This window comes from Camelus dromedarius, chromosome 3 (genome assembly GCF_036321535.1).
Source record: "Camelus dromedarius isolate mCamDro1 chromosome 3, mCamDro1.pat, whole genome shotgun sequence".
NCBI classification, from domain to species: Eukaryota; Metazoa; Chordata; class Mammalia; order Artiodactyla; family Camelidae; genus Camelus; species Camelus dromedarius.
Window position 1 is genome coordinate 296,038 of NC_087438.1, and position 18,260 is coordinate 314,297.

General features: G+C 58.4%; 1 protein-coding gene across 1 annotated transcript in view; it reads right to left on the reverse strand.

Annotated features, from left to right (window-relative positions):
* SLC9A3 (solute carrier family 9 member A3) overlaps nucleotides 1-18,260 on the reverse strand; it is a 41,530-nt gene that overhangs the window by 14,866 nt on the left and 8,404 nt on the right. Inside the window, exon 2 of the mRNA XM_064479070.1 lies at nucleotides 751-1,053. Within this exon, the coding sequence (XP_064335140.1) occupies nucleotides 751-1,053 (303 nt within the window). The remainder of the gene's footprint in view (nucleotides 1-750; nucleotides 1,054-18,260) is intronic.

The window sequence follows — 18,260 nt, forward strand, 5'->3', positions numbered from 1 at the left end:
CTGAGCATGGACAGGTGCCCGTGGTGCCGACAGCCACCTGCTCACCTCCCCAGTCGCCTGGAATGCCAGGAACTCAACCAGCAGACCCATGAGGCAAACAGGTGCGGTGTTCAGGGTGCATGGAAGCTGGCACGTGCACGAGGCCTCAGGTGAGCCCTGCCCTCTCTACTTTTTTACCAGGTGGGTGGGGCGCGGCTTGGCGGTATGTCTGGGCTGAATTAAGTAATCACAAGGACAGGAAACTCCGGCAGGGAGAGGAGCTGCAGACACAGGTGGAGTGGTGACAGAGGAGACGCTGGTGTGGCTTTTCCTCGCCCATTTGACTGGAAACGATACCCAAACCTCCTGCCCAGGTGCAGGTCGACCTGGGCTCACAGTCGTGGGGCTCCAAGGCCAGCCTCTGCCAGAGGGGCTGCCCCTCTTCCCCTGGGGCCCTGGAGGTGGGGAGGGAGGCTGGAGCCCACCTCCCTGCCAAGGGGGAGGGACAGGTGCCATTCCCACTGCCTCACCCACTGGCCGACCTGGTCAGACCGGACTTCACTCGCAAGCAGGACACAGGCCTGAGGATGTGTGTGGACTGGCTGCTGACGGATTTAACAACCCCAAGTGCTGAGTGGCCCATGGACCTTTCCCAATGACCCTACACTTGTAGGTCTGTGTTCTGCGTCCTGAGCTTTCTTAAATGGGCTGCTGGCGCCCACCCCAAGGGGACCCCTCTCCACCTGGCCACGGGCGGTGGTGCCCACTCACCCATCAGGCCGCTGAGGAAGACGCCATAGAGCGACAGGCCGGTGGTGGCCGCGTTCCACACGGTGCCGATGACCGCGTATAGCAGGATGGTGCCCAGGTTCCCGAAGAAGAGCCGGTTGGGCATGAAGTAGCCAGCATCCAGCACGATGGGGGGCAGCAGGTAGAAGAAGAAGAGGGTGGGTGTGAGGGTGAAGGAGGCGATGTGGTCAGCCGCCCAGACGATGCCTCCCAGCACCAGGCCCAGCACGATGAGCAGTGCACTCTCAGGGACGACACTGGTGACCTTGTGGGACAGATGGAAGCCTGCAGGGGAGGGGCAGGGTCAGGGGGCTGGGACCCCACGGTGGGGAGGAGGGGTCCAGGGGCCAGGACCCCATGGAAGAGGGGAGGGATGGGGGGCCGGGACCCCACAGGCGAGGGGAAGGGTTGGGGGACTGGCTGGCACCACAGGACATAGGCCTGGGAAGTGAGGCCCCACGTCTGGGTCTGTGGCCACCTCCCTCTGACTCCTACTCATGTGGCCAAGAGGCCCTGCCAGTCCACCTGGCCCCAAGGATGTCTTCCTCAGACATCTCCGGCCTCCTGCTTAGAGAATGGCCCCCACTACCATGGGGAGGCCTCGTGATAAAGTCAGGCCAGAGGGAACTCATGCTTGAGGACGAAGGCCCAGGATGGGTGGCCAGGGCCCCAGGCCCCCAGGTCTCGGTGACCCACTCAGGCCTCGTCCCTTGTGTCACATCTGGTGACTGAGGCCATCACTCTGCTCAAAGCCCAGTTATGTTTCCATCTTCCTTGGAGGGACCCCATGCAGGCTGTCCTCTCTGCCTGGCTCTCCCAGGGTCAGAGCCCCTCGAGAAGACAGCCTTGTAAGGCCAGGGTCTCCAGGGCTCCCCGACAGCACGTAGCCCTGCAGCCTGCATTCACACTATCAGGGCAGCGGGTCCGTAGAGGTCTCCCCACCAACGCCGGCCCCTTGGCTCCCTCAGTCCGTCAACCCTGCCAAGACCTGGAGGGAGGCCCATGCACAGACCACTGGGGCCATTTCTCCTTTGTTCTGTTTTAAGACTCAGGGAGAAAAGTGGCAAGAATCCTGTGTTAAGCCTGATTTCAAAATAGTTGGAACGCTGACAGAGAGGTGGGCTTTCTAGCTGAAGCCACGTTTGAGGTAGTTCTCGTCTCCATTCACTGAAGTTCTTTTTATTGGGAGTCTTTGTGTTCTAAGGAGAGAGTCCTCGCGATGCCAGGACCCCAGAGCAGCAGGGAGGAAAGGGGCGCAGAGCACAGGGTGATACTGGGACCCGACAAGGTGTCTGACCAGCGCCAACCCTGCCCCCAGCATCCCAGGGGACGAATCCCGGCTGGGCCTGACATTCTGATCCTGTAGCCCCACACCTGCTCCCTGGCCTGTGTCCTCGTCAGTAACCATGGGACATTTTGGGGGTTAGATGCCAGCTCTCAAGGGGGCTCCCTGAGGAAGGAGGGCCCACGTCATCGCTGTTCTTCCTGGGGACAGTCCTCTCTGAGTCAAAGATACAGTGTGATGGCCCAGGAGCAGTCAGGGTTCAGGGTAGAGGCAGGACGGGTTGACGCTCCCAGGACCCGAGGACCCACTGCAGTGTCTGCCCCCCGAGCCCGCAGGCTCCCGGCCTGAGCTGCACACCTGCTTTCCAGTCAAGGTCCTGCTTCTTCCTCGGTAAGTTTTCACACAGTCAGATGCGGGCAGCATCTCTGCTTCCCCACATGCAGCTGCCCAGGAAGCCGGCACAGGGGACCCGCCTTCATGGAGAAACTCAGCGGCCAGGAGGCTAGTGCCTCAACATTGCCACGTGACTGACAGTTACCAAAGCGTGCTGCCCATGTGAAGCGTGGCCCCAGGAGGTGGTTCCGTGGAAGTCCTCAGGCCCTGCCCCGCTCATCAGCAGGAAGGCCTTTGGAGTGTGGCCCCACTGAGGTCCAGGGGCTCATGTGCCCTTGGAGGGGGGAGCCCAGCATGGCAGGGGCCCTGATGTGGGGAGAAAGGCAGGCCCCCAGCACACGACCCGAGAGCCCCGTCCTCAGCAGCACCTGCTTCCCCGGATCCGGGAGCCAGGGCCAGCTCCCAGAGAGGACATAGAGAGACACGTCTCTTCCCAGGACAGCAGCTCCTCTCCCCACCAAGGGCCACATGATGGGGGAGTCCGCCCAGGCTTTGGGAAGGGACCCAGAAGCCTGTGCCCCGCCCCAGTGTCCCAGTCCCAAGGATCGACGCCCCGATGGCCACGCACACAAGAAGCCCTGCAGGTCCCCGGCCCTGCTCCAGACACCAGACTCGGCAGGCCCTGAGCTGGCCCGGGAATGATCTGCACTGGACAGCTCTGCAGGCCCCTCGGGAGCTGTGCTGTGGGTGCTCCGTGGTGGACTTGGGCTCGGGACCCGCCCACTGTGTGGCACAGAGAGGCCTGGGGCACACGCCCCTCCATCCAAGCCCCCCTTGTTAACTAGTCAAGTCCGGAGACAGCGGGTTTGTCATTTTCTCTTCTTCCTGACGGGCTTGGTGTCCTGGAGCTCTTTTCTAAACAGAGCCAGTGCTCTCCGAAGGTGTCCCCTGTGTCCCTGTCCTTGCTGGGCCATGGGCAAGGGCGCACCTTTCTCTGGGGTGCAGGCAACGTCCTCTTCTGCCCACACAAACTCCCAGGCTGGCCTGAGCAAGCAGCTGGCCCTCGTCCCCATTCCCCAGTCGCTCTTTCCTGTGATCGGTGTGTCTTCTGCTGTTCTCCTGGTCCCCTTGGGCCCCAGCGGGGATCACATTCATGACCACCCGGCACCTGCTCCTCTTCCTACTCAGGGCCACGCGGCAGGTGCCTGTCCAGTGAGCTGAGGGAGGAGGCTGCTGCCTGCTGGTCTGGGGGCCTCCTTGGAGACGGAATCCGGTGACCAGGACAAGGCCGATACCTCAGGTCACTGGGCCCAGGGCCAGGTGTGGGGAGTACGAGTGGCTGCTGACCCCTGGCCAGCCCCCCACAGGGCGGCAGGGGGGACAGCCCAGGGGTGGCTTCTAGTCCTGGGGCTTGTGTTTGGTCTTTCGCCAGATTGCTTCTCAAATGAGAGGTTCACAGTGGGTCCTCTGGTCACTGTGGGTTAGCCTGTGAGCTGCAGGGCGGTGGGCAGGACGGCGCTGGGGAGCCAGGGGGCCCTTGGGAACAGCACTCTGCCCCTCAGGAAGCCGGAGTCCTCGCTGACCCCCTGCCTGATCCTCTACCGCATTCCTGTAAGGCAGCCGGTTACTGGAAAACCTTATTAATTTGGAAAACGGGAGAATAAGAAGCTGACTTCAGGCCAGATGCCCTCATTTGGAAATAAGCCCTGAAAACCCACAGAATAAAGTAACTTGAACTTTTTCCCCATTGAGAACTATATATACACAAACGCAGCGCGGCTGGGCAGACGGCATCACGCGATGCTGGACACACCTCTGTGTAGGTGGTGCCCGCAGGCGGGCGGGGGGCCGCTCGGGGCGCTCCCCTGTGTCCTGCGCGGGCGCGCCCATCACCCGGCCCCCAGCCCCCAGGGAGGGCAGCCATCCCAGGCCGGTGGGAGCAGCCTCCCCGTGGAGTTAGTCTGACTTTCACCTTGCCTGAGGTCGGAGCGTCTTTTCCCACTCGGAGGACGTTTCTCCCTCTTCTGTGGACCGCGTCTCGGTGGCCTTGGCTGCCTGCGTCGCCAGGTTATCTCGCCCTTTCCCGCCAACAGACTCTTCACGCGCTGGTGCAGGCGCAGCCCCACTGTCACTTTCTTCTTGCTTTGCTTATGAAGACACCTGTGTAGGTAACTTCGTTGCTCTTTTGTCCTGTGGCTTCTGAGTTTTGTGTTGTGCTTGAAACAGCCATTCTCACGCCCACATTTTCTGCTAAACTTTTGACGTTCAATTAACTTTACTTGAATTTAGCAAAGAAAATATTTAAAAATAGTCCTGAAGCGAAAGACCTGCCTGACTCTGGAGAGAGGCTCCCTGAACAGGTGCTGTTCCCGAAGCCCCAGAGTGAGTGCTGGGCCCCCCACCGCGTCCCCGCGGTGTCAGAGGTGCTGTGGCCCCCCCCCGCCCGCACAGCCCCTCCCGTGCGGTCCCCCCTCGGGCCGGTCGTCCTCCCACGTTGGCGGTGTCTGCCCGGCTGGTCCCTGGACCCCCCAGACCTGGAGGAAAGGTCAGACCAGCCTGGCTTTTTCTTAGTTTCTCCCATGCGGTCACTTGTTTGCTCGCTCCTCTGTCCGGTGGCCAGAAGACATTTTTCTGTCTCTGAGGACATCCGTGAAGCAAGGGTGTGTCTTCGCACTGAGTCTCCTCTGCTCTTACGCTGGGCTGCTGTCAGCTGGGCGACTGGTTACTGGCTTGTCTTTCTGGTTTGGGGGAGGGGTCCGTCGGTTCTCCGTCTTCCCCCAGAGTGCTGGGGTCACTGCTTGACGGGGATTTTTCCTGAGCCGCCCCGCCAGCCTGGGACTGGTCAGGCCTGCGGGCAGCGCTCCCCTGCTCCCTCCCGTGACCCCCATTCAGACGGCAGTCCGCATTGTAATGAGCTAATTAAATTGAAGACTCGATTGATTTTAAATGGCAATTTGCTACTGGTTCACCCATTAAGTGCGTAATGGGCATTTCAGGGGTCCGAGGGCCACAGGGGCTTGCGCCACTGCCTTGGGCCTTTCGCCTGTTGGAGCCAGTCAGGCCGAGTGCCTGCAGTCCAGACCCTTCCTTCCCCTGGCCTGCGCATTATTAGGATGGGATGGTCCCACGCAGCCACAGGTCATGTGAAACTCTGCCCAATGACAGGTGGGGACAGCAGGCAGCAGCCAAAGCATCCACTCTGGGCCCCGCATCCAAGCCCTCCGTCCGTGCCCACAACCCCAGGGACGAAAGGTGTCTGGGAGACCCTGGGAGGCTGCTCCTCTGGGGCAGCACACGGTGAGGGGGTGGGTGGTGGGAGTTGGGGTGTGAAAGGTGCTGAGGGGCAGCAGGCTGTCCACCCCACTCCTCACCACAGTCCCCCAGTGCCTCGGTCCACGCTGACGGTCCCACCCTCCCTCCCACTCTCCGCTTTCTTTACCTCCAAAGAGAGAAGGGCCCACAGAACAAGTTGGAGCCATAACTTCAGCACCTCGGGCCCCACAGCTCTGGGGCCTCTGCATCTGGCTTGACCCAGAGCCTGGGCCACGATCACAGAAGGGCCGTGTCCAAGGCCATGTGTAGGGGGAGCTCCCTACAGCCACAGGGTGGCTGTGACCTTGGGAAGTGTGTGGCGGCCTTTCCCATCAGGATTCTAAGCCCTTAGGCTGAAAGGGCAGAGGACGCCTGAGACCATGAGGGAGCCATGTGCGTGTGTGTGGAGGCCAGCGCCCAACCATGTGTGCACCCAGGTGCCCGTCCAGGTTGCCCGATCAGACCCAGATGCGCAGGGATACTCTCGGGCAGCAGCTTCCGGGAGACTCTGACTTGACAAATATTTGAGGTGTTGACGTGGGCAGGACATGTGACCCAGGCTCCCGGGACCCACCAGACGGGGCGATAGCAGCCGCAGGAGATGGGTGGGAGCCTTCGTGGAGGATGGAATCCCGGTGCCTTGATGGCACAGGCCCCGAGGAGCCAGGTGAGGCCGGCCCAGAGCTGCCCGCTCAGCTGGGCCTCCCAACGGGGAACATTGCTGCGGCTTCTAAGCCCGCAGGTCACTGATGACCGAGTCTGGAGAGTCACAGCTAATTAAGCACAGACGCACAGCTCAGGACGGTAACGGCAGGAAACACACGCTTTTACTTCTAATTACAAACCCTACGACCGGTGGTAAAGGTCGCGAGCGCCGTCTGGCCCGCCAGCCACTTCTAGAGTGGGTCCCAGCAGAGCGGGTGTGGGGGACCCGGGAAGGTCACCACTGATGGTCGTCACTCCCCCTCGGAACGCAGCCAGGGATCTGGGCTTGGCGTCAGGCCCTGCGTGGCCACTGCCACCCCCAGGACCTCTTGGCGAGATCCGGCTGAGTCCACGCGAGTGCAGCAGCACAGTAAATCCCCTGGTTTTACTTTAACAGGTTCGAGGCTTGGACACCAAAGCCTGCTGACAAAATAGACAGGCAAACAGTAAAAACCCTCCAGGTGGAAGAGTGGGAAGTGCAGGGACCCACCTTGCTCAGGAGGATAAGTGGGTCAGAGTTGGACCTGAAACGTCACACACTCAGGAGCAAAGACACCCAGACACATAGACATGCACACACAGACCCACAGACACAGACACACACGGAGACACACAACAGACACAGACATACAGACACACACCCACCCTGGTCCAGCCCTAACTCTCCAGCACTCTCTGCAGCTGCAGTGTCGGGTCCCCTCAGCCCCACCCCCACAAGGAGAGGGGCAGGCCCCTCACTCCGGGTTCCATGTCAGTGGCTGAGCTCACCCAGCACCCTGTGGGGACTTGCAGTAAACGTGTCAGCCTCTGAGCCTGGGGCGGAAGGTGAAGATATTTATAGTTTCTGAAAACACTGTCTACTGTCTACTGTCCCCACACCTCCTGCCTGCAACGGTGTTCTGGATCCATGCCCTGAGGTTCCTGTCAGATGGGCAAGGCCCTGGCCTCTCCCTGGGGAGGGCTGTGCTGGGAGCCCCGCTCCCTGGAAGTGGCTGCATCCTGCCCCACAGAGTGATGCAGCCTTTCAGGACCGGCCCGCCTGCTCCCAACCACAGAATGCTTTAAACATTGCATGTTTCTAAAACTCAAGCGAACTGTCAATTTTTAAATTAAGAAGTGAACGTTGTTAGTGGATTCCTAGGGAAGTGGCAGATTCTTCAACTCTGAACCATCATGAACAGCAGACATGACATGAGGACAGAGAACGGCTCAGCCCCTGCAGGACAGAGGCTCAGAGGAGCACTGTTACTTAAAGTACAGTCCTCATTCTGTGTTCAGAGGTGTCCGCCCAGATGCCAGCCCTTGTAGGGCAGGTCGCATACAATTATATACATTAATGATAATGACTACTAAATGCTGTCGAGTGAAGCCAGGAGTGAGTGGTGTGGCCCTGAGCACCAGCTGGGTCTACAGCTGCGGCCTCGCTCTGCATGAAGCGTCCTTCTCCGCAAGCGACTTTTCCTCCAACCTTCTGTGTCTGTCTGCTCCTAAGTGTGCCACATACAAAGGACTTCATGTTTTAACTTTTGCTTTCTTACCATTTCATGTTTGACTCTACCTCAAAGATTAGGGTACTGCTGGGTAGACCAGCCATCAACAGCTGTCCAGCCAACTGTCGCTTGGGTATAACAGCCATGAACTCTGGAAAAGCATGTGCAACAAGCACAACACTGAGGAAAGACCAAACGGAGGCAGAAGCCAGAGGGTAGGCCTCAGCCAGGGCCATGCCGAGTAGCCAAAACCAGATAGAAACCTGCAATCTTACTGGATTACAAAATCAGAGGCTGGGGGTCAGAGCGACCACAGTAGCCGAAAAGAGAGGGGGCAAATCCCAGAAAGGAAAGCGCCTGAGAGGCTGAACCCCAAATTCTGTGTACGGACTCCTCTAAATGTCTGGCTGATCCTTGAATTACACGTTAGAGAGGCAGGCCCCAAACTGTTAACAGAAGCTAAAAGTCCAGAGGTTTTGGCTGCTGTCACCACACGAGACAGATTTTTGGAGTTTCAGTCCAGTCCTGGCAAAACCACAATATAACAACAACTACAAAAATCATAGAACAGAATGCAGAGTCTCTACGATGTATACACCACAACATCCTGGAAACAACCTACAATGACCAGACCCACAAAGAAACAGGAAAATGGCATCCATAAACCAGTGGTGACCTCAAGATGACCCAGATGCTGGAATTAGCAGGTAAAGATTTAAAAACAGCTATTATAACTATGCTCAAGGATGTAAAGGAAAATATGATTGTAATGAATAAACAAATAGTAAACCTCAGCAGTGGAAGAGAACAGTAGTTAGCAATTTTTTTCCTCAAAGAGCCAGGCAATAAGTCATTTAGGCTTGTGGGCTATTCAGTCTGCTTTTCAATTGCTCAGCTCTGCCACTATAGCACAAAATCAGTCATAACCTATATAAACAGATGGATACCACTGTGTTCCAATAAAACTTTATGTACAAAAACAGGTAGCCAGCCCGTGGGCAGAGTCTGCTGACCCCTGAAATAGAAGACATCTAGAAGAACCAAACTGGAATTCTAGAATCAAAGGATTCAGTATCTGATAGGTAGCTGACAGCAGACGGAGATAGACCAGTAGAAGTTACCCAACCTGCAGAACAAAGGTAGAAAGTGAACAGAGCCCCAGTGGCTGCGGGACAATCACAAAACTCCAATAAGAGTGTAATGGGAGCCCCAGGGAGAGGAGAGGAAAGGCGGGGCAGGAAAATCTGGAGAAACAGTGACAAAAACCTCCCTAATTTGGTGAAAGATATATGCTCATGGACTTGGGAAGCACTTCAGAGTAGACGGTTTCTGTTGATCCATCTTGAAGTGAAGCCGTAACAGGTGTGAGAAAAGCTGAGGGTCCTGGGCTGGTGCGTGTGTGTGGGGGAGGGGCCTGAAAGCAGCAGGTCCGAGGTGAGGTGGGCACCCCAGCTTGGGGGTGAGGTGAGCTGGGCGCGGCTGGGGCTGGGGCTGGGCCAGGACCTCCGAAGGGGGAGGGCAGAGGGCCACCCCAGCCCAGCCCCAAGCAGGGCTCCGCGGCAGAGGCCAAGGCACAGGGGGTTCAAGCTGACTGTGTCGATTTAATGACATGCAGGGTGTGACTGCTGAAGGCGGCTGGGAATCGGGCCGCTGAGACCTTCTTTCACAGAATAATTCATTGACCTTGAGCTGTGATGGGGTCGCTGGCTCAAAGAGCAAAGGCAGTAGAAGTAAGGCGTCGGCATCAGAATCCCAGACCCCAGCGCCAGCACCACGCTGACGCCCTGTCTCTGCAGTGGACGTAAAAGGGCCACAGGATGGCATGTACTCAGTGACTCTGCTTTTACAGAATGAGGAAGCCGAGGGCCGGTGGCCCCAGGGGTTGGACAACCTGAAAAGGCATTCTTCGACGTTTAGTCTCAAGAACGGGGGAGGGCATAGCTCAAGTGGCAGAGCACGTGCTTAGCTTACACAGGGTCCTGGGTTCAATCCCAGCACCTCCTCTAAAATAAATAAATAAGTAAATCTCAAGAACAGAAAAAGTTAATCACATCATAGGGAGTGGTGGGAGGAGAAAAGCCTTGACCTCAGCGGGGTGGGTGGTCAGCTGGAGGTTTGGAGGCTGAGTGATCAAATGCACCATGGAATCCGCCGAGGCGAGGATACAGGACACTTCACTTTGGGGTGGGTTTGGGGAATGCCTGCAGGGAGCAAGGTTACAGCTTACTGACCTTCACACCTTCATGCGAAAAATTCCAGCAAGACCATTTTCTCTGAATTTTCATTTATCTTTTGTGCTGATAAAATGTGTGGGCAATGTCCCAAGGTGTCATAAACCACACCTGGCACTCACGTGGCTGCCGGGACACCACTTCACTGCTATCAGGGCACTCCCAGCACAGTCCCCTGAAACCAGGACTTTGTCACAGGCCACCACCCAGACACAGAGCAGCAGGGAGCATGGGGACCACTGATTTCTGATAGGAGGCGGCCCTGCAAGAGAACCACAGGCTCCTCAAGGGGGGCGGTCATCCGAGGAGCCCGCTCAGGCGCCAGGTCTCGAGGCCAGCTGGGCCGAGGTGTGTCAGCCGTGAGACTAGCCAGGCCGAGGTACGTCAGCCATGAGACTAGCCAGGCCGAGGTGTGTCAGCCACCCCTGGGCGCAAAGGCACAGACAACACCCCTCCGGGGACATCGTTCGTTTGCCCCCATCGCGGGAGGCTCAGGGCCGAGGGCAGGAGCTGCCCCCCAGGCCCCCTTGCTGGGCCCTGGGCCGGGGCGGCCCTCGGACCAGCACCTGTCAAAAGGCCAAGGGTGACGGTTCCTGCACATCTGAGGCCTCTGTTCTGAGGAAGCTGCTCCCTGGCCAGTTATTGTTTCACCCCTTTGAGATTTGGTTTCCTCATCGTGAGATGACAGCTTAGGCCCTGCTGGGCTGCTGCAAAGAGGAAATCAGATTCCTGCAGGGGAGGTGGGTCAAGTGCTTCCTCCAAGGCCCGATGCAAACAACAGGGGATTGGTGTCATTTATTTTCTTTATTTTTGGTTTTCTGGCGGGGCCAACAGGAAGTGGGGGTCTGGAGACACTGGCATCCTGGCCTCCCCACCCCGATAGCCCACACGCTCCCCGCCGGGCACCGTGCCGTCCAGCTCCCATGTGCGTGGCCCCAGCCCCTCCGGCCACTGGGGGCAGAGGCAGTCTTGGGCCTAAACACCTGTGACCGAAGCAACACCTAAAGCAAGTGACGGAACGCCGCACGCAGGGAGGGCAGGCTTCAACACCACCGTGACGCACACTCAGTACAGGAGCTGCGTCCTTGACTAGAAGGTGCATACAGAGATTTAGAGCCGCTCATTAAACGTGAGAAACTACGACAGTAGAAGCTTAAAACTCAATGGGGACACTGGAAGATGAAGTTAAAGATGCTCTCAGAAGATGGAAGAAAAAGACAGAGACACAAAAGGCAGGAGAGAAAACTCAAGAGGAGAGAGGGTGGCCTGGGGACTCTCGGATGAGCGAGCGAGAGAGACAGGGACAGAGCCACCACGAACGTCTCCCGATGATGGACTTGCGTTTCCAGGGACAGAGCGCAGTGGGAGCAATGACGTCTACCTCAGTGCACACCACTGCTGGGGGGAGGGCACCCCCAGCATGAATCCAGGGCTCACTGGGCTGCTCAGGACAGTCGATGTCACCCTCCACTGCGCAGCCAGTCCCTGAAGGAACAGGGGGAAGTCACGCTGGTGGAGAACGAGTCCACCAAGCAGAGGGCTCCGTGAGACAGAAGGCAAGGCCGGGCCACAGCGGCGGGCAGTGGGGCCGGGCAGCCAGTGCCGCGCTCGGCGGACGGGAGCTTTGGGGCCCAGCACCTCAGGACCAGGCGGGAAGGAGTGCGGGGACATGGAGCGTGGGGCCAGCATGGTGGCTGGCGGTGTTTGGGGCCAAGTTACTAGAGTGCGTCGAAAACAGCACCAACATCTGGTAAACCGAGAGGTGGCTGGGGAGACGGAAGAGAGGCTCTTGCTGCTCCCTGGCTACGTGTGGTGAGAGCTGAAATCTGAAATCTTGGTGGAAACCCCAGAACCTAGAGAGCAAGCGTGTGGGGCAGGGCAGGGCAGGTCTTCGTGTCTTCTCCCGCTTCCGGGAAGCTCACATCACACCTTGCCCAACACATGTCAGGGCAGGTCCCGGCCAAGAGGGCCTGAAATGCCCAGCACTTATCAGCGAAGCCAGGAGCCTCTGGGCCCACACACTGGCCTCGCTGGGCAGGGAGAGGCAGGAACCTTGGTCCCCAGGTGACATGATCATCTGAGTAGGAAATCCCAAAGAATCAACCCCAAACTCCTGGAACTAACGCGTGATGACAGCAGGGCCGTGGCACCGCCTGCTTTCCTGTAAACCAGCAGTGAGCACATAGAATTAGAAGTCTGACGCTGGCACCGAAAAACCACACTCAGCATAAACCTAACAAAATACGTGCAGGACGTATATGAGGAAAACTTCTAAACCTGGATGAAAGAAATCAAAGAAGATCGAAGTAAATGGAGAGGTATCTGCACTCATGAGCAGGAGGACTCAGTGGTCCAGACGTCAGGCCTTCCCAGCACAACCCCTGGATACAACCACTCCCAGTGAAAAACCCCAGCAAGTGATTTTAAGTGAATATCGAGAAACTGATTCTATTTATTATTATTACTGTTTTTTTTGAATGGAGGTACTGGGGATTGAACCCAAGGCCTCCTGCATGCTAAGCATGAGCTCTACCACTGAGCTGCACCCGCCACCACCAAGGAACCGATTCTAAAGTTCACACGGGGAGGAGACAAAAGACCCAGGGCACTGGACACAACACTGAGGGAGAGGAACAGACCTGGAGGACTGACACTGCCCGGCCTCAGGACTGACTGGAGCCACAGCAGTGGGGCCAGGGTGGTGCCGGTGAGAGAACAGACGGGCACAGCGGGACGGAACAGAGAGCCCAGAAGCAGCCCTCTAAGCGCGGACCACTGACCTCCGGCAGAGGAGCGAAGGCAACGCCGCGGGGCAGGGACGGTCCTCCCAGCATGCGGTGCTGGAGGAGCTCACGTCCACGTGCCGGAGACGAACGGAGACTCAGACCTCACCCCCGCCCCCCCAGACAACTCAAAGCGGATCACGGGCCTCAGTGTGAAACGTGGAACTATGAACCTCCCAGAAGACACGATGGGAGAAAGCCGTGGTGGCCCTGGGTCTGGTGGTGAGTTTTCAGACACGGCACCAAAAGCATGCTCTGTGAGAGACAGAACTGATAAGCCAGGGTTTGCTAAAATTACTGAAGTGTCTGTGGAAGCCACTGCTCAGCGAAGGAGCAGACAAGCCAGAAGGGGGAGTTATTTGCAAAACACACATCTGATAAAGGTTTGTATCCAAAATTTACAAAGAACTCTTAAAACTCAATAAGGAAACAACCCAATTAAAAAGGGGGCCAAAATCTAAACAGACATGTCGCCAGGGAGGATGAACAGACAGCACTCAGCACGGGAAGAGACGCTCACACCAGGTCTCAGTGAACGAGGACGGGCACAGCCAGGCGCCCTCCTCCACCGGGGTCGCCGAAGTCCAGGCACTGGCAGCACCAGTGGCTGGTGAGGAACCCTCGTCACTGCTGCAGGGAGCGCAGAGTTGGGCAGCCCTTCTGGGAGAGCCTGACAGCTTCTCCAAAACCAAATGCCCTCTCGCCATACGATCCCACGATCATGCCCCTTGGTATTTGCCCAAATGAGTCAAAAACTTACAACCACACAAAAACCTGCACACAGAGGACTCTAACGGCTTTGCTCATCCTTGCCAAAACTTGGAAGCAACCAAGATGTCCTTAAGTACCTGGATGGATATATAACCTGTGGTCCATCCAGACAGTGGGATGTTATTCAGCACTAAAAAGAAATGTTATCAAACACTTGAAAAAACATGGGGGAACCTTAAATGCACGTTACTAAGTGAAGGAAGCCCATCTGAAAAGACTCCATCCTGCAGGAGTCTAACTATGCAACACTCTGGGAAAAGCAAAGCTGTGGAGTCAGTAAAAGAACCGGCGGTTGCCAGGGGGTGAAGGGAAGGATGACGGGGGCCACAGGGGGTGTAGGGCAGTGAGACGACCCTGTATGACACCACGATGGGGGACACACGTCATCAGACAGCTGTCCAAACTCACAGACTGCGCTACAGCAAGAGGACTTCAGTGTTAACTACGGATTTCAGTTAATAATAATGTATCACTGCAGGTCCAGCAACTGAAGCAACGACCGGCACAGCGCAGGACGCTAGCAGGGAGCCTGCAGGGGTGGGGAGGGGGCGAGCACAGAGAACTCTCTGGACCGCCTGCTCAGTTACTCTGTAAATCTGCAATGTCACTAAAAATACTCAGCTTACTAACTTTTAAAAATAAAACAGCATCTCTGAGGCTGTAGTATGTGCTCACCTGGAAGGTGTGCCTTGCGCTGGGATGTGGCTTTAGGAGCCAGGCCAGGGACAGAAGTGACATATTTAAGGACAGAGGTGGGAGGCTGGTGGGTGGGCAACACCCGCTGTTCAAAGGGAGGGCCTGGCGCTGTCAGCCTGTAGCTTCATGCCAGCGTTAACTCTCTGTTCTGATTCTGCTGGGCTGACACTATGGGAAGGTTTTGCCGGATTTAAACAAACAAAAGTCCTACTTTTTACCACGAAGGGTGTTGTTGCCGCTCGCCCACAGGGAAGGGGTCCACTAAACAGAACCCTGAGGCTCAGGGTCCTGGACGCCAGCACGGGAGGGGCAAGGTGCCCATGCAGGAGGAGGAGGCGCAGAGGGCCAGATGCCAAGGGGAGCATGTGCGGGGGTGAGCAGGGAAGCGCCATCTCTAGAAACTGGCTCTGGCAGCTCCAGCAACGGTCCGCTAGGAAGAGGCCTGAGTGACCCTTCCCTCAGAGTTTCCAGCCTGTGACACACGCTGTGGGGGATCTGGGAGCTTGGTTCCCTTAAGACTTGGGCAGAGAAGACCTCCCTGGGGAGGAAGTCCTGCCTGCAGCACAGCAGCCTGGGCGCCCGTCCTCCCTGCTCTGACACAGCCTCCCCACAGCCGCCCCACCCAAGGCCCTCCAAGGACGGGAGCACGACGTGAGGAGGGAGCCCTAAGGTCTCCACCAACTCTGTGATGCCCCTCCCCGCCACGGCGCCCATGCACCCGTCGTGGGCCCCGTCGTGGGCTACAGGAGTGGCTCTGATCCGGGGAGGGTGGGCTCGGGCCCGGGCTGTGGGGGCAGGCACACGCCCCTGATCCCCTGGATGCGGTGGGGCACGGCTGTGAGGCAGAGGACTTTGCTCCTGGAGACCAGACGACTCCTCTCTTCCTCCCGTCTGGCTTTAACCTCCCACAGTCAGGCATAGGGCCGTAGTTCGGGCTCGTGCAGGTGGCGGGGCTGGAACACGATGGCCCCGAGCTCCCTGGGGGCTGCTGCCCTCAGATGTGGCCCCCGCAGGCGCAAGGCTGGGGCCAGGCTTCTGCCAGGACAGAGCACCGGCTGCGCGTCCTTCCTGCTCCTCTCCTGGGCTGCGCCAGGGCCCCTGAGAGTCTGCTCGGTTCTGTTGGCGCCAGCATGACTTGGGGGTAGCAAGCGGCCCGGGAAGGCACTCATCCGGCTTTTAGGCAATAGATTCAGCTCACTTACACTGAAAGGAGTCTTCAGATCTCAAGAAAATCAAGATTATAAACGGAAAGCCGGCTGGAGGTGCTGTTTGCATGCCGGCTTCCTGGGCCGGGCGCCCTCAAGGGCACGGTGGGGGTCAGGGTGGGGGTGGGGGTGCGGCACAGAGACAGATCCTCTGGTCTTCTCCCCTGCACCTGCTGGGGGACCAGGGGAGGTGGGTGTTGGGAAGAGGGTCCCAGAGCACTGGGCCGGGAGCAGCTTTCCTGACCCTGAGCTGGTGGTAGGGGTGGGACTGGCTCTCCTGGTCTGGTGAAAAGAGTAGGTCCGTGTCCCTGGGCAGCCAGTGTCTGCCCATCCTGCACCTGCCAGTGTCCTCCATGGGGGCGCGTGGGTAAGCCAGAGGGGGTGCTGGGCCCGGACACACTCCTCTTAGGCCTCAGGCCCAGAATCGCAGGGCCAGGGGCAGGGTCGGGGCTGAGGGCATGCCGGCCATCGGAACGTTCTTGGTTTTATCGAGTTAATGAGTAAAGGATTTTGACAACAGAGGCCGCGTTCTCAATACCAGGGCCTTCTCAGGAGCTGTAAACTTCCTGCCTTCTTTTCCAGTTTATTCCCAGGAAGACAGGCTGTTTGGGGGGTGGGCGTGGGGAGGGGAACATTGGACATGCCACACGCCTGCACGTGGTGACAGTGTCCACAGGCCACACCTCACACACTGATCCCAGACCTCTGCTCGGGTCACACATTATATTTTTAACTGGTTATCAGATGACCCCCCACCCCCGCCCCTGCAAATCCCAGCAACACAGTACTGGAGCCCCCAGCACGGAAGGGCTCACCCAGCAACTGGGGTTTGAGGCGCCTACGTGGGGCCAACACCAGGTCACAGAGAGGCGGCTCCTCACAGGTCTGGCCAGCTCTGTGCCACGCCCTCTCCAGCTGGGGGCGCAGCAGCAAGAGCCAGTGCCCACCATGATGAGGCTGCGGAACCATCCCACCCAAGGACGGGTGGGGACCAGGAGGAGCAGGTGGCAGGTGTGGGGGCGGGCAGGATGGCCACGTCCTCTCCTTACCAGGCCTTTAAGGACACTGGCCCTGCTCTTACTGGTGCCATGCGGCCCTGGCCCACTCAGTCCACCTCAGACGCAGCGTCTGTAGCGACTGTGTGACTGTCTTGGCATTTTTGTCTTTATCACCTATACTTTGTTGACCTCTTACTAAGGCTGGGCGCTGTGCAGGGTAGTTACCGTGTTCACAGAATGTCTACCAGGCACCTTCCAAGCATGTTCACACACCCCGAGGGAGACGCCGAAACTGGCCGTGTCCCTGCTGAGGAGGACAAGGCCATCGTGAGCCCTCTTAGCCGCAGTCACAGGCCAGGCCCGAGCCAGGGTGTGGGAGGCCCGGAGGGTCCCCAGACTCTGTGAAGCTGCGGGCAGATGGTGCAACGTGACCGGCCCCCAGGAGCCCGGCAGGGCAGTACCTGCTGGGGACGGTGACCACCTCCCCACCTTCTTCCCACCCGGGGACCCACCGGGCCTGGTCCCAGCCTCACCCCAGAAGCTGATTAGAGATGTTGGGGCCGACCATCCAGAGACTGACCTAGACTGAACCCCAGGGGTCTCGCCAGGTGTCTTAGAGGCTGAGGAGACTCAGAAGCCAGAGACGTGCCCAGCCCAGGCTACAGGGCTGTGGGTCCCTCATCCGGACTTCCAGCTGAAGGGGCAGAACAAAGGTTTCGCTGCCTCAGGGCGTGAGGGGGCAGCAGTCACATGCGGAGGCCCCCGGCGCACTCTGTCCGGTTACTGAGTTACCGCTGGGGCGCACGGGGTGACACCGCCATCCAGGGAGCCTGGGCCTGGGTGGACTAGCAGAAGGGAGGCTGTGCCCTCTGCAGGGGTGTTGAGTGAGCCTGTCCTCAGGCCTGCTCTGGGGCCCTGTCCTGGGGCTGCATGGTGGCTTCTTGGGCTGGAAAGGCCTCTGTGACCTCTGTGACCCCAGGACACAGCTCTCAGGGGGCTAGGCCTCCCCCACGTGCAGGCACTTCCCAGCCATCCCCCAGGACCCCAGCTCCTCCTGCTGGGACGGGGTGTGGGGGCCTCCTCAAAGCCCTGCATCGAGGAGGACGTGTGTGGGCATGACGGTAACATGATGGGTCACAAGCCCCCGGAGGCTGCACGTCTCACACACCCGCACCCACCCTGGCCATCAGCATCGGTGTCCCAGGGGCATGTGAGGGGACCTCAGGCCCCCAGGTCCCGGTGTCTGTGGCTACAGGAGGCGTAGTTCTCAGTGCCACAGGTGACAGCCTCGGCCCATGGGAAGCAGCACACAGGCCAGTGCACACACATGCACACATGGGCCTCCTTAGTGGCCCTGCCCCTTTTGGCCCACGTCTAGCCAGCAGGCGGGGGGTGAGCTGCACCAGGCACTCAGCACGTGAGGGCCAAGTTCTAAGGAAAGCAGGTCGGGGAGGATGCAGGCCCAAGCGCCCTGCACCCTGGCATCCAGGGCTTGCTAAATCCGAGAAGAAATAGAGCCCTGTATTTCTACCCTTCATATTGTTCCAAAACCTGTTAGAAACAGGCATTTCCAACTTTCACATTCTGCCTTTGCAAAAAATCCATTCCCGGGGAGAACTCAAAACCAGTTGGACTTTGGCATGATAGCTCCACAGGTGGTGAATTCAGCTGAGGCCTCTGGAC